This window comes from Galeopterus variegatus, unplaced genomic scaffold (assembly GCF_000696425.1).
Source record: "Galeopterus variegatus unplaced genomic scaffold, G_variegatus-3.0.2 Scaffold11247, whole genome shotgun sequence".
NCBI classification, from domain to species: Eukaryota; Metazoa; Chordata; class Mammalia; order Dermoptera; family Cynocephalidae; genus Galeopterus; species Galeopterus variegatus.
Genome location: NW_007737358.1, coordinates 38473 through 51192, shown reverse-complemented (window position 1 = coordinate 51192; position 12720 = coordinate 38473). Strand labels below are relative to the sequence as shown.

Below are 12720 nucleotides of genomic sequence, written 5' to 3'. Positions count from 1 at the left end.
GTTACTATGTGCTTGGGATTGGAGAGGATACAAATATGTACAAATACGTTTTATATGAATAAAACAGAAAAACACAGGCCCTGCTCTTTATGAGCTTACCTGTAAACATGGAGAGCAGAGGCTCTTCAGCTGAAGCTTCTAAGTGGGGAAATTACATGACCTCATTTGGGCAACACTGGGGAAAGCAGTCTAGATGGAGAAGATGCTGCAGACAAGGATTCCAGCCAGATTTTTACTGTAATAGATGCAGAGAGAGGTAGCCAGGGCCTGGACTAAAGGAATGAGAGTGAAGATACAAAGGCAGGAAGAGGTTTGAAGATCATTTCAGAGTGGGTGATGCTGACATGCGTGGTGAGGAGGAGAAAGGAGCTGATGCGGTTCATTTCTAGAGCAAGTGCCACGCTTCAGGTCAAGGGTCTGTGCTGGGCCCAAGGATATGTGAAGGTAAACAAGGCCGTCTCTCACCTTGGGGAACGCAGCCTCTCATCTCCCAGGGGCTGCAAATTCAGGCACAAACCGGACAGATGAGTTCAATGCGTGAGGTGGAGAGTGTGAGGCTGTGTGCAGCTGGGGAGCCCGAGGGGCCAGCCGCAGCCACCCGGAGCTGCGTCTCCTGCCAAAGGCCTTCCAGTTTGGAGTTGATTAAACACCAGAGGCCTGGTCAAGCAGAGCGCAGCTGGGGAGCCCGAGGGGCCAGCCGCAGCCACCCGGAGCTGCATCTCCTGCCAAAGGCCTTCCAGTTTGGAGTTGATTAAACACCAGAGGCCTGGTCAAGCAGAGCAGCTGGATTGGACTCTCTTGAAATGTGATTCTAGAATGGCTCCCAAATTTCTACTTATAGGAATTCAGTAGATAATTTTGCTGTTACTTACACAGGGGATATTTGTTAAGGATCAGGTTTGGGAGACTAAGGTAAGGAGTGTTGCTTTGAGATATATTGACATTGAGGTTCAGAAGAGGGGGAGCTGGAAATATGGTCCTGGGCTCAGCGAAGAAGTTTTGGGGAAAAAGTAAGTGCCTTTCATGGCAGGGTTGAGTTTCTTTGTGAAAAAGAGACTGCAGGTGTTTTATATTTAGACTGTCTAGTCAGATGGTAATTACACCCCCTTTGTAATCAGTCAGGGAAAACTGAGAGGAAGGAAGGATGCAAAACCTGTGAAAGCAGAAAGGAAGAAGGGCGTGGCAAGTTGAGAAGTCCTCTGGCCACCAGGGAGGAGGAGGACATACAGGACAGCGAAAGGGGGTGGAAGGACTGAGTACAGGTGCCCAGGAAACCCCGGAGGCACTCGCAAATGGGGGGACAGAGAGGACAGGAGGTGGGTTACCGTGTCTGCCCGTGCCCCACTCCTGAGAGTTCCCATCTCAGCCAGTCTCCCTGGAAATGAGCCTGTTCCTTGATGTCTTGCAGGGTGACGACTCAGATGAGGAAGATCTTTGTATCAGTAACAAATGGACTTTCCAAAGAACCAGCCGCAGGTGGTCTCGCGTGGACGACCTCCACACGCCACTCTCTGGACCAGACAGGAATGGGTCCCCAGGAGGCACTAGGATGAGGAACACGACCAGCAGTGAGAGTGTCCTCACAGACCTGAGCGAGCCCGAGGTCTGCTCCCTTCACAGCGAAAGCAGCGGAGGCAGTGACGGCCGTAGCCAGTCGGGCCAGTTCTGTGTGGACAGTCCGGTCGTGCTGGATGCCATGCCGGGCAGCAGCAGCCTCCCGCAGTCCTCCAGAGACCTTCTCAGCCACCCTCTCCACCCCAAGAATGAGAAACCCACCAGAGCCAGGGCCAAATCATTTTTGAAGCGCATGGAGACTCTCCGAGGGAAAGGAGCCCACGGAAGGCATAAGGGGACAGGGCGGACCGGTGGCCTGGTGATCAGTGGGCCTGTGCTGCAACAGGAGCCTGAGTCCTTTAAGGCCATGCCGTGCATCCAGATACCAAATGGACATCTCCAGAGCTCGTCCCCCGCCACCTGCAAAAAAGGGCTCCCATGTTCCAGCAAATCGAGTGGCGAGAGCAGCCCGTCGGAAAACAGCAGCAGTGGGGTGAGCACTCCTTGCCTGAAGGAACGGAAGTGCCATGAGCCCCACAAGCGTGGGGGCATGTACTTGGAGGACCTGGACGTGCTGGCAAGGACAGCACTGCGGGGTGCGGGGGACCAAAACCACACGCACGAGTTTCACTCCCAGGAGAAATTGGTGGTGCATATTCCCAAGGATCACAAACCAGGAACATTCCCAAAAGCACTTTCTATCGAAAGCCTGTCACCCACAGACAGCAGCAATGGGGTGACCTGGAGGGCCGCGGGCATCTCCCTGGGCGGGCAGCAGGACCCCGGTGCCAGGGAGCCCAGGCTCATGGCATCCTGCCACAGGGCCAGCCGAGTCAGTATCTATGACAACGTCCCGGGCTCCCACTTGTATGCCAGCACGGGAGATCTTCTGGACTTGGAGAAAGATGACCTCTTCCCTCACCTGGATGACATCCTGCAGCATGTCAATGGGCTCCAAGAGGTCGTGGATGATTGGTCCAAAAATGTCTTGCCTGAACTGCAGACTCATGATACATTGGTTGGGGAATCTGGTTTATCCTCCTTTCCATCTCCTAATCTGATCACCTTGGATTTTGAAGGCAACTCTGTCTCGGAAGGTCGGACAACCCCCAGTGATGTGGAAAGAGATGGAACATCTCTTAATGAATCAGAGGTCCCTGGGGTCAGAGAAAGGAGGGATTCTGGAGTAGGGGCCTCCCTGACCAGGCCAAACAGGTGGGTGGCATGCTTTTGTGAAATGATTTTTCATGCATTTCATAGTAATTATGCTTTGTTTATTTCTTTAACAACCATTGATAGAGCCCTTACTAAATGCCTGACACCGTTCTGAGTGATACATGTGGTGAGGAATTATTTGAACAGAAGAGTCTTTTGGACAGATAAGGTGATTGAACCCATGTTAACTCACATTTATTTCTCTGACTGTTTACCCTTTATTTTGATCTTAGTTTTATTCAAGAAAACCTTTTTAGAGCTTCCTATGTGCAAAGCATTATGCCAGACACTGAATGTAGGCAATCACAGATAATCGAGGCCCAATTCAGTGCAGAGGCTCTTCCCAGGACCTTGCGACAGTATTATAATCAAAATGTCTCTACCCCAAATTTTAAACTTTTTTTAATACTATGAGCAATTTCTGAGATCTAAGGTGTGTGCTCTGTAAGTTTGTTTTTGCTTTAAAATGCTGGCTACAAAGTACATAAAACCTGATTTACAAGGCCCATTTCAGAAGCACCCTAGGAAAACGTCCCTGGGAGGACCTAACTAGTGGAAGCACGGCTGTGTGTGCCGCTTGGTTTCTGGTGGAGGCAGTGATGTCTCTTGGGGCTCACTGATGTTTCACCAGCTGCGCCTGTCGCCTGCAGGCTCCATCTCAATAATGAACAAGAGTTAGCGCACAGAGGCACAGAAGGCAGTGTGAAAGTATTCTCCAGATCCCAGACACCTCAGAGCTCTCCCTGTCTCCCTGCCTCTCTGTCTCTTTTTCTCCCTGTCTCTGTCTCACTATCTCTCTGTCTCTCAGACTCTGTCTCTCTGTCTATCTGTCTCTTTCTCTCTGTGTGTCTCACACACACAGTCTCAGCTGCTCTCAACACTTTGGGAACAAATTTGGGAATAAACAAATAAACAAAACTTATATCACTTATTTGAATATCCGAATGAAACATCATATAACTCTTTCCAGATTTATTCCACTTGGAAAAAATCATTTCTTATGTTTACTGTGCACATTTGCATCTTCTGTTATTTGTTTTGTGATTTTTCTTGGCTTGAAAACTATTTTGATTAGCTACTTAGGCATTGGGGATGTCCTGTGTTTCCCGATAACAAGTCCACTTTATGACTGGCTTCTCTGACGGTCTTTCTGGTCAAGGCGACTCCGATGGCACAGCTTCCAGCTCTCGCACCAGCCTCGGCCGTCCCCAATGTCGCCCCACATCAGCAGCCAGACGGCCGGCCAGCTCAACCTGCTGCAGCGCTTCTCGCTGTTGCGGCTCACGGCGGTCATGGAGAAGCACTCCATGTCCAACAAGCACGGCTGGACATGGTGCGTAGCACGCTCACGGACGGGGTCCTGCACTCTAGAGCTAAGTATGCGATTGCAAAAGCTGCAGTGTTTACTTTCTGATATCTGAAGAATCCATTCATGCCTTCCCTGGTGATCTCCTGGAGATAACCCACGGCGCTCAGTCCTGCTTCCTGCCTTCTGGGGCGACACAGCCCACGGGAAGCATTGCTTTATTTGTGGACTCTCAGCCGGTTTCCAGGGAAGGCATTCAGGCTCCAAGAAAGAAAAAAGAGTCAAGTAAAGGGTGATTAATTGTGAACAGAGGAATTAAAAATAAACTTGCCATTAAATAATTCTGGCAGTTTGCAAAGAAACATCTGTCACTTTTATTTTCTGGCCAGATGCAGAGCTCACCACACAGAGCATTGTTTCATTCAAACAGCATTTAATTCTTCAAATACATTTCTACTTTGATTTCGCCAGCAAACAACAATAAGAATATGCAGTTAACCTTTGTAATAAGGAATTGACAAAAGCATGTGTTGGAACTTGAATGTGGATCTATAGCAGATGATTTGGTGGATTTGGATTTGAAAAAATATACAGTAAAATGTGTTAGTAATTGTCCTATGTTATGTATTATGTATATAGAAAAATCAATGGTACTTTTATAGAAATATTTTAGAAGGTTATGCATTAAATGGTCAAATCAATGTATACTTCTGTGTTAAAATTCCCTTTTAGAAGTACAACTGGGGCCGGCCCGGTGGCGCACTGGATAGTGCGCCGCTTGGGAAGCGCGGCGGCGCTATGGTCAAATCAATGTATACTTCTGTGTTAAAATTCCCTTTTAGAAGTACAACTGGCTCTAGAAAAGTAAGGACTTAAGCAACATATGTGGTTCATCTTCTCTCTTGCTTTCTCCCCAAACCCCAATGAGATTTTTTTCTTCCTCTTGTAATTTTTAAATTTGTTTTGTTTTGTGAGGGACCTTTAAGTGTTCATCACTTGAGAGATGTGTCAATCACAATTAGATTGGAAAGTTGTCCACTTCACTTGAAAACAGAGCTACAAATACATTCTGCTAATGTGAATCATACTGTTTAATAGTTAGAGACAACACATAGGCGCGGTCACACATAGTACTACCATGTGATGGGATTAATTTAGAGAGAATGTTGAATTGTGCCTGTGCCTGTCGGGTATTCCAACAAAAGCTTGGCTCCCTCTTGCTTGCCTCCACAGCCTCTCCCCACAGTGCACCCCACGGGGCTTGCGTGACCTGGTTTATGTGAATTCTAGGTCAGTTCCAAAGTTCATGAAGAGGATGAAAGTTCCCGATTACAAAGACAAGGCTGTCTTTGGCGTTCCTCTCATAGTCCACGTCCAGAGAACGGGACAGCCCCTGCCACAGAGTATTCAGCAAGCACTGAGATATCTACGCAGCAACTGCCTTGATCAGGTATGGCTGTAAATCCCAAACACCAGCTTGGGTTGATGGAAGGCCAGAACAAGTCAGATCTGTCCAGTGTCAGGCAAGACGTGCCTCACCAAAAATAAGAGGTATTGGGATCTTTATATGTCAATATTTAATTTGACCAGGCTATGGCCTTGTCAAGCTAGTTGACAATGTTTCCACATTGGCAACTTGAATGACACCCTGGAGTGACTACAGAAAGTTAATGTTAATAGTTTTTACCTGTGATGTCTAATATGCATTCCCTGGAAACTAGGAGCTAAGTACTGCCTTTCCTTATTATTGTCCCAATGCCACCATTGATTTCACAGCATTCTTTTATCCCTGTTACATTATCTTGGAAAAAAGAAAATTAGATTTTTATGTCTCCCTTTACTCCCTTTATTAATTCTCGTTCATGTTTTTTTGTTTGTTTTTTGGCTTTATTTTGAAGCAGCACTATGACCAGGAAATCTTAAACCAAAGACAGATTTATTTACATCTTTTTAAAATGTGCAAGGAAAACGTGAAAACAGTATCAACTAAATCAAATATCCTTCATCTTATAGACTTGATTAAAAAGCTCAAGCTAAACAAAAATTCAGTGATCATGATTAAGGCCAGAGTGCAACCTGTCTGCCATTTACGAAGCAAAGCCTCTGCTCCTCCAAATTAACACTCATTAGTTTATTAGACATTCTGTCCAAAATAAAAGCCATATTATGCTTGCTAAATTGCAATCTCGAATAGGGGAGATATTTCCAGAAACCTATTCTATAATAGTCTTTGCCCATTATACTTTTAAATGCCATGTGGAAAATCTGTACCAACCTAAGATTATTTGCACTTTTTATTGATTTACCCTTGGCCTTGAGTTCAGTGCACAAGAATGAGCTAAACTACATGAACTCGAAGATCTTGGCTACTGATGCTTGTGGAGACCCCAATACTGAGACAACACTCGCTTAGAATCAGGACGGTCTCTTGATGAACAAGATACCAGTTTTCAGTGGAGCTATTATAGGAGCAACTTCTTCATTTGAAACCATCTTTGATTGAACGGAATAGATGATCCTCTTTGCTCCTTCCCACTTCTAATTTAAAGAACATACAGATATACATTTTCCCATTTTTAGATGTCATAGTGGAGGGTGGAATGGCTGCCGTTATTGTTGTTGTGATGATGGCTGTTTTGTTTTGAGAAATTGCCTTAATATCTCTGATTTCTGAGAAATGAGAGGAGCAGACGACTTTTCTAGGCTGCTCCTCTTTGGCAGGTGCCCCACACTAATTGACTTGGGAATCACATCCCAATGGAACAAGCCAATGAATCCGGTTACTTAAGCATAATTGTAATTTTTTTTCTTATTTTAGAGGTTTTACCAGGAACACACATTAATCAATACTCTGTAAGTGTCTTACTGAGAAAAAATGTGAAGAGGTGGGCTCTGGTGAACATTTGGAAATGCCTACTCTAATCTCTTTTCTAACGCTAAAAGTATTGCAATCACACCATTTGATGAAGGACTTTGTGGCCTCAGTTGTACTTTTGTTGGTTTGTTGGTACAGACCCAAGATTGCGTTTTGTGCAGGGTAGCCTTATATTCAGACACGTGTTTTTCCAGACTTCTCAATTTCCATAAGGGTATATATCAGATTCACCCCACTCTTGGCTCTCTTCCAATCCTTGGCTCTGCCCTTTATTAAGCACAGAGAATATTGTGCTCCAAAAGCATGGCCAGCTAATGCTTATCAGCAAAAGCTCCATTAAGAGAAAACAGTGTTCAGGAATGCTTAAAGGAAGCTGAGTCCATCTATGCCATTAGTTCAATAACAATAGCCTTTCTTGACTGCCCGGCATGTTTCAGGCAATCGTACTAAGTGTTCTGCACTCATTGTCTCATTTAATCCTACATCCACTCTGGGCGTGTTAGCCCCTAGGTTCCAGTGGTAGAGCCAATGCTTGCTTGTAAATCTGCTTAACTCCAGAGTCCAGGTGTCTAACCACTGCACTGTACTGCCTCCTTTTAGAATTGCTTTTCCCCAGTGGATTCTGGGGTGGTGCCATCTCCAGCACTGAGGGATACTTTAAGAAGTGGCCCTGTACAACTCAATGATGATTTTACTATCAGGGTTTTGTTAATGGCGTTGGTCATTACATCATGTAGCATCCTTTCTGTGCAAATGAGGGAAAGAATTATTTTCTCTGGCTTCACCCCTAAAAGCATTGTGTTTCTTTTGCACAACTGGTCTGTTTTTAAATTATGAATGTGAGACTCATTCAACCATAGGGTTTTGTTAATGGCGTTGGTCATTACATCATGTAGCATCCTTTCTGTGCAAATGAGGGAAAGAATTATTTTCTCTGGCTTCACCCCTAAAAGGATTGTGTTTCTTTTGCACAACTGGTCTGTTTTTAAATTATGAATGTGAGACTCATTCAACCAAATGTGTTTTCCTCTCTGTATTGGCTGCTAGAAAGCTTGGAGCCAAATGTGTGTTCTGCCCGTAGTAAATATATGTGATTTGGGGGGCCTGAGTTTTCCGTATCTACCTCTTTCCTAGTTTTAGCTACCCTTTTCTTTATTTTCCTTTTGCTATACTTTCTCTTTTTTACCTATTATCTTCAATTTAATTCTGTCTTACTGTATCTTATAGATCACCATAAGTCACCTCACAATTCCACTCACCACAGAATCCTCAGTGTAGAATGTAAACCATTCCTGCTCCCATAGATTCTAAATAATGTATAGCACCAGTATTACTGGTCGTATAAATAGACAGAAGGATAGTAGGCACCAAAACATCCTCAGTACTTACTCACTGGCTTCTTCTCAGTGTCCGTCTCAAGTCTCTGTGCCTTAAATCTGGAAGAATGTCATGCTGAAAAACAGGGCGCTGGCAAGGCTTTGCAGGAAAAAGACCCATTTCATGGATGCAAATAATAATTCTAAATGTAACCAAGATGAATAATGCAACACTTCTCTTTGTGTCAGTCACATGTAAGAACATCTGTGCAGTGTCCAAGGGACTTTCACTGTAGCCAGTTCCCACCTTATAAGGCACTCAGTCCTGGCAGGGTTTCCTGCCTCATATGTTCCTCCCTTCCCTTGTCACATAGTGTAGAAGGCACGCAGAGGCCACCCCTCGGGTCCCTATAGAAAAGGAAGGCAGTAATCAGAAGGGAACAAGGGAACATTAGAGAGACGTAAAGAAGAATCAAAGAAAACCTGGCTCAAGAGGAAGACTGCCCTAGAGATTTAAGAGCAAACAAGAGTGAGTAAAAGCTAATGAATCAGAAAAGAGAGGGAAGCAAGAGTAAAGGGAAGGATAGAAACACCGGATGAATGTTCTTTCTTCACCAACAGCACCTCATTGGAACTAAAGAGATTTAGGTCCGCACAGTGCTTCTGACCTGCCTAGAGTCACAGAAGACCAGAACATCTCCAAATATCCTTCCTCTGGAACACACTTGACTGGGAACCACCATCTGATACTCTCCCAAGTCTTTGGCCTTCAGAATCTTCGGGAAGGAGGCTTTCTGCGATGAGCCAAACCCCTTCTCCTCACGCTAAGCATCCACCTCAAACATAAGCACCCATGGCAAATAATTGAACCCAGCCCCACAGAGCCCTGAAGCATCACCAGCGTGTCACCTTCTGTGCTCCCCAGTGCAGAGCCATCCACATGTGATGCAGCACCATGCAGCATCCCTGTTAGCCCTCGCAGCTGCTGTGGGTGAGACGAGGAAGTTCAGCCTCCAGTGATGAAGCATTTGTGCTCAGATATAGTAGTGTGTGCAAGGAGTCTCGCTTGTTTGTCTGTGTTTCTTCCTCTGCCCTAAATCAGTGGATGTGTCACACGTGGTTCCCGGTGCATGTGACATCACTCAGTGAGACGCTAAACCTGCAACACTCAGAACAGGAACCTGCCGCACACACTTCTTATGAATCTTTCTCTTTCTGAATAAAACTGCCCTTTCTTCATTAGCTGAGCACATTTCTGAAGAAGAGGAAATGGAAGTCCTAATAAACATCATTAAGTCCTGAAAAGATCAGCATAAGCAGGATGCTAAGAAGGAGATTTAACATTATTCAGATGAAATTTGAATTCTCTTGCTGCACTCAGGCCCAACCTCTCCTTCTAAGGGAGCACTAAGTTCTAAACCTAATTATGCTGAGAAGACACTTCATACTCCTATGAGTGTCCCCTACCCCACTGCCTATTCATCACTTTGTCTGTCGCCTTCCAAAACGAATGATGTTCTGGGACCAGGCATTGAAATGATACCTCGAGTCCTCGCTTTTTCACAGGAAAGAAAACAGTAAAACTAGACCAAGGAAACACTCATTACCCATCCTATCTTGAAAAGGAGAGCGAGATCACATGCAGGAGAGATGCTTGTGAAGGGGCTGGCCACCACTCTCCCCTGTTCAGAGAGGGCACTGCAGCTGTGCTTTAGAGGCAGGTGGGAGTAGGGCCCGTGGTGTAATTTGCAGGACCCAATGCGAAATGAAAATGTGGGCTCCCTTGTTCCTAAATTAATAAGAATTTCAAAAAGGTGACAGCAGAGCATGAAGCCAAGTGTGGGGCCCTGTGAGATTGCCCAGGTGACCTACCCATCAGTGACAGACAGGAGGCAAGTGAAAAACATGTCGCCCTCCATGGGTCTTCCTCATAATGAATCAGGGGGGGACCTGGGCCACCTCTGGGCAGCTGTGACGAGGGGGATGCCCTTAACAGCAATACATTTCTTTGTTCCCCATTTTATACTTGAAAAAAAATCTTTGGTCAAAAATGCATATTTGTCCCTCCTTTGGAAACTTTTCAAAGAAGAAATGATTATCGGTAATTGCTCAGGCCATCACCCGTGTGTTCTATGAGGACAGATAGGAGCAGCTCTCTTCTGGTCTCAGGACCCCTACACCACCAGAAGGACCTTCTGCTTACTGTGTGGGAGCGCAGTGCAACTCACAGAAGCCTGACCCCCAAACGGCTTACACCGTAGGAAATTCATGATCTCACATAACAATAGCAAAGAGTCAGGAAATAGGGCGGTTCCAGACTAGTCTTTCATCAGCTCACCCATATCTTTGAAGACGCTCTTTCCAGCTTTCCCTTGTGCATCTTCAGCTCCTATATCTGGAATCTGGTCTGATTTGAGACCATCTTTTCTTTATTAGGTTTAGGAAAATAGTTTCCTTCTGTGCTTCCAACAAAAATCCACAGAACCCGCAGATATTTCCCATGTCCCTTGGAAGAGAGGGTGGGGTGGGAAGGTTATTGTCAGAATTTGAGGCAGAACAAATAAATCCCTGACAACCCTCTGGACATCCTGAGATCTAAGTCAGAACAAGCAGCTCAGAGCCTGCAGCTGGAGAGCTCCAGACATGTCTAAAACAATTATAATAACAACATTTGCCGAAACGAGAAAGAAACTTGGAAACTGAACAATACAAAGAAAACACCACTGGGATATGTGTGTGCACACATCAGTGTGTACCCAGACACAGAGCCCACAAGACACAGCAGACAAAAGCGGCACATGCTCCACAATTGAAACATAAACACCCGTCTGCTTCATCCTTTTTATAGATCCCGATCAATACTCTTCTGCTGTTTAAAAAAAAAATAGGAATTTTTCTCAAATAGAATAATACCAACTCACAGGAGGATAATTATTTGTGAGTCACACATAAGAATTCACCTTCAGGGCATTTACATTCTGAGAACTCCAGAACACCACAGCTCTATGGTGTACACAGTCCTGGGCCTCCTTCCAAAATTAGGAAAATCGAGAGTAAACAAACTGAAGACAGATCTCACTTCAATAATCATTCATTCGACATCTCAGATTTTTCTTTTGATAGTACATGCTTTCTTCCCATGCACCTGGATGAAATTTGGAGTAGTTGCCAGATGAAGAAAGATAAATGTCCTTTAGATTCTTCATGGAGAGTCATCTCATTTTAGCAAAGATATGCATTTTCTAGACTTTCCTAACTTTAAGAATAAAAGAAAAGTAATTAGCATTTTAAGTGACAATACTCCTGAATTAGGACAATTATCCCCTTGATGCCTTCTTGCTCCTGAATATTCTGATCTGTGGAATTAAGGTGATAAGCCCTGGAACGCAAACAAGTATTACTAAGAATTCTGTTTTTATGGGCACAGAAAGTAGCAGTGTATAATTTCCCCTGCAATCCACTCAGCTGACTTAGACCAAAACCTGAGTATTCTCTAATTGCTTGGAATTCTTCCCTTGCTGTTACTGCAATTTAAAAGATTTAGGGCTGCTATCCATTTGTAGCAACAATCAAGAGTGCCTTTGTCAGACACCTGAACTTGGGTCAAGTTGGTCACCTGGCACTCAGAGAGGGCGGTGAGATGATCTATGTGCATGTGTTTCTCCAGGTACAGAAGAAAGAAGAGTGTCCCACACTAGTGGCCACCACCTACCTGTCCAACCACTCAGGAATGTCCCACCTTGCTTTGCAGAAGTGGGCCGATCCGTGAGCTGCTGGGGAATAAAAGAAGTGGAGACTGAGGGTTGAAGGACCAAGTTTTGAACCACTCGATGCCCTACAGGCATTTAAAGATAGCACACATATTATTTCACTCTAAGCCAGGCTCCCAGAAAAGCTCAGGTCTTTTTTGGAAAGAGGCAAGTCCAGAGTGGGAAGGGCCTCTAGGCGGCCCGGAGCTTCACCTGCCCAGCCACAGCAGGGGCTTCGTCCTGGCAGGGCTCTGCCCTCCCTCACTTGTCCTTACTAGGAAGATTCCATACTGCCATATTGCTCCATTTATTTGTCAAGCAGGGGAGAAGTGTAAGCCCTATGATGAAAAAGGCATGAAGTCTTAAAAAAAGCCACCGAGGAATCATTCTTACTAGAGCCATAACTTATACACATAATAACTAACCAGGTAAACTAGTAAATGCCAGGCATGATAGAAAAAGCATACATCTCAAGTGGCAAACAAAGGAGCTAAATGGAACATTTCTCAAAAGAAGACATACAAATGACCAACTGGTACATGAAAAAAATGCTCAACATCACTAATCATCAGAGAAATGCAAATCAAAACCACGTTAAGCTATCTTTTCACTCCAGTTAGAATAGCTATTATCGGGCCGGCCCAGTGGCGCACTGGAGAGTGCGCTGCTTGGGAGCACGGTGGCGCTCCCGCCGAGGGTTCGGAT

The 12720-nt window shown here is 45.1% G+C and overlaps 1 protein-coding gene across 1 annotated transcript in view; it reads left to right on the top strand.

Moving 5' to 3' along the window:
• Nucleotides 1–1381: 1381 nt before the first annotated feature.
• Nucleotides 1382–12720, top strand: part of STARD13 (StAR-related lipid transfer (START) domain containing 13) — a 28366-nt gene continuing 17027 nt past the window's right edge. Inside the window, exons 1-3 of the mRNA XM_008594660.1 lie at nt 1382–2769; nt 3929–4102; nt 5366–5525. Coding sequence (XP_008592882.1) covers nt 1382–2769; nt 3929–4102; nt 5366–5525 — 1722 coding nt within the window. The remainder of the gene's footprint in view (nt 2770–3928; nt 4103–5365; nt 5526–12720) is intronic.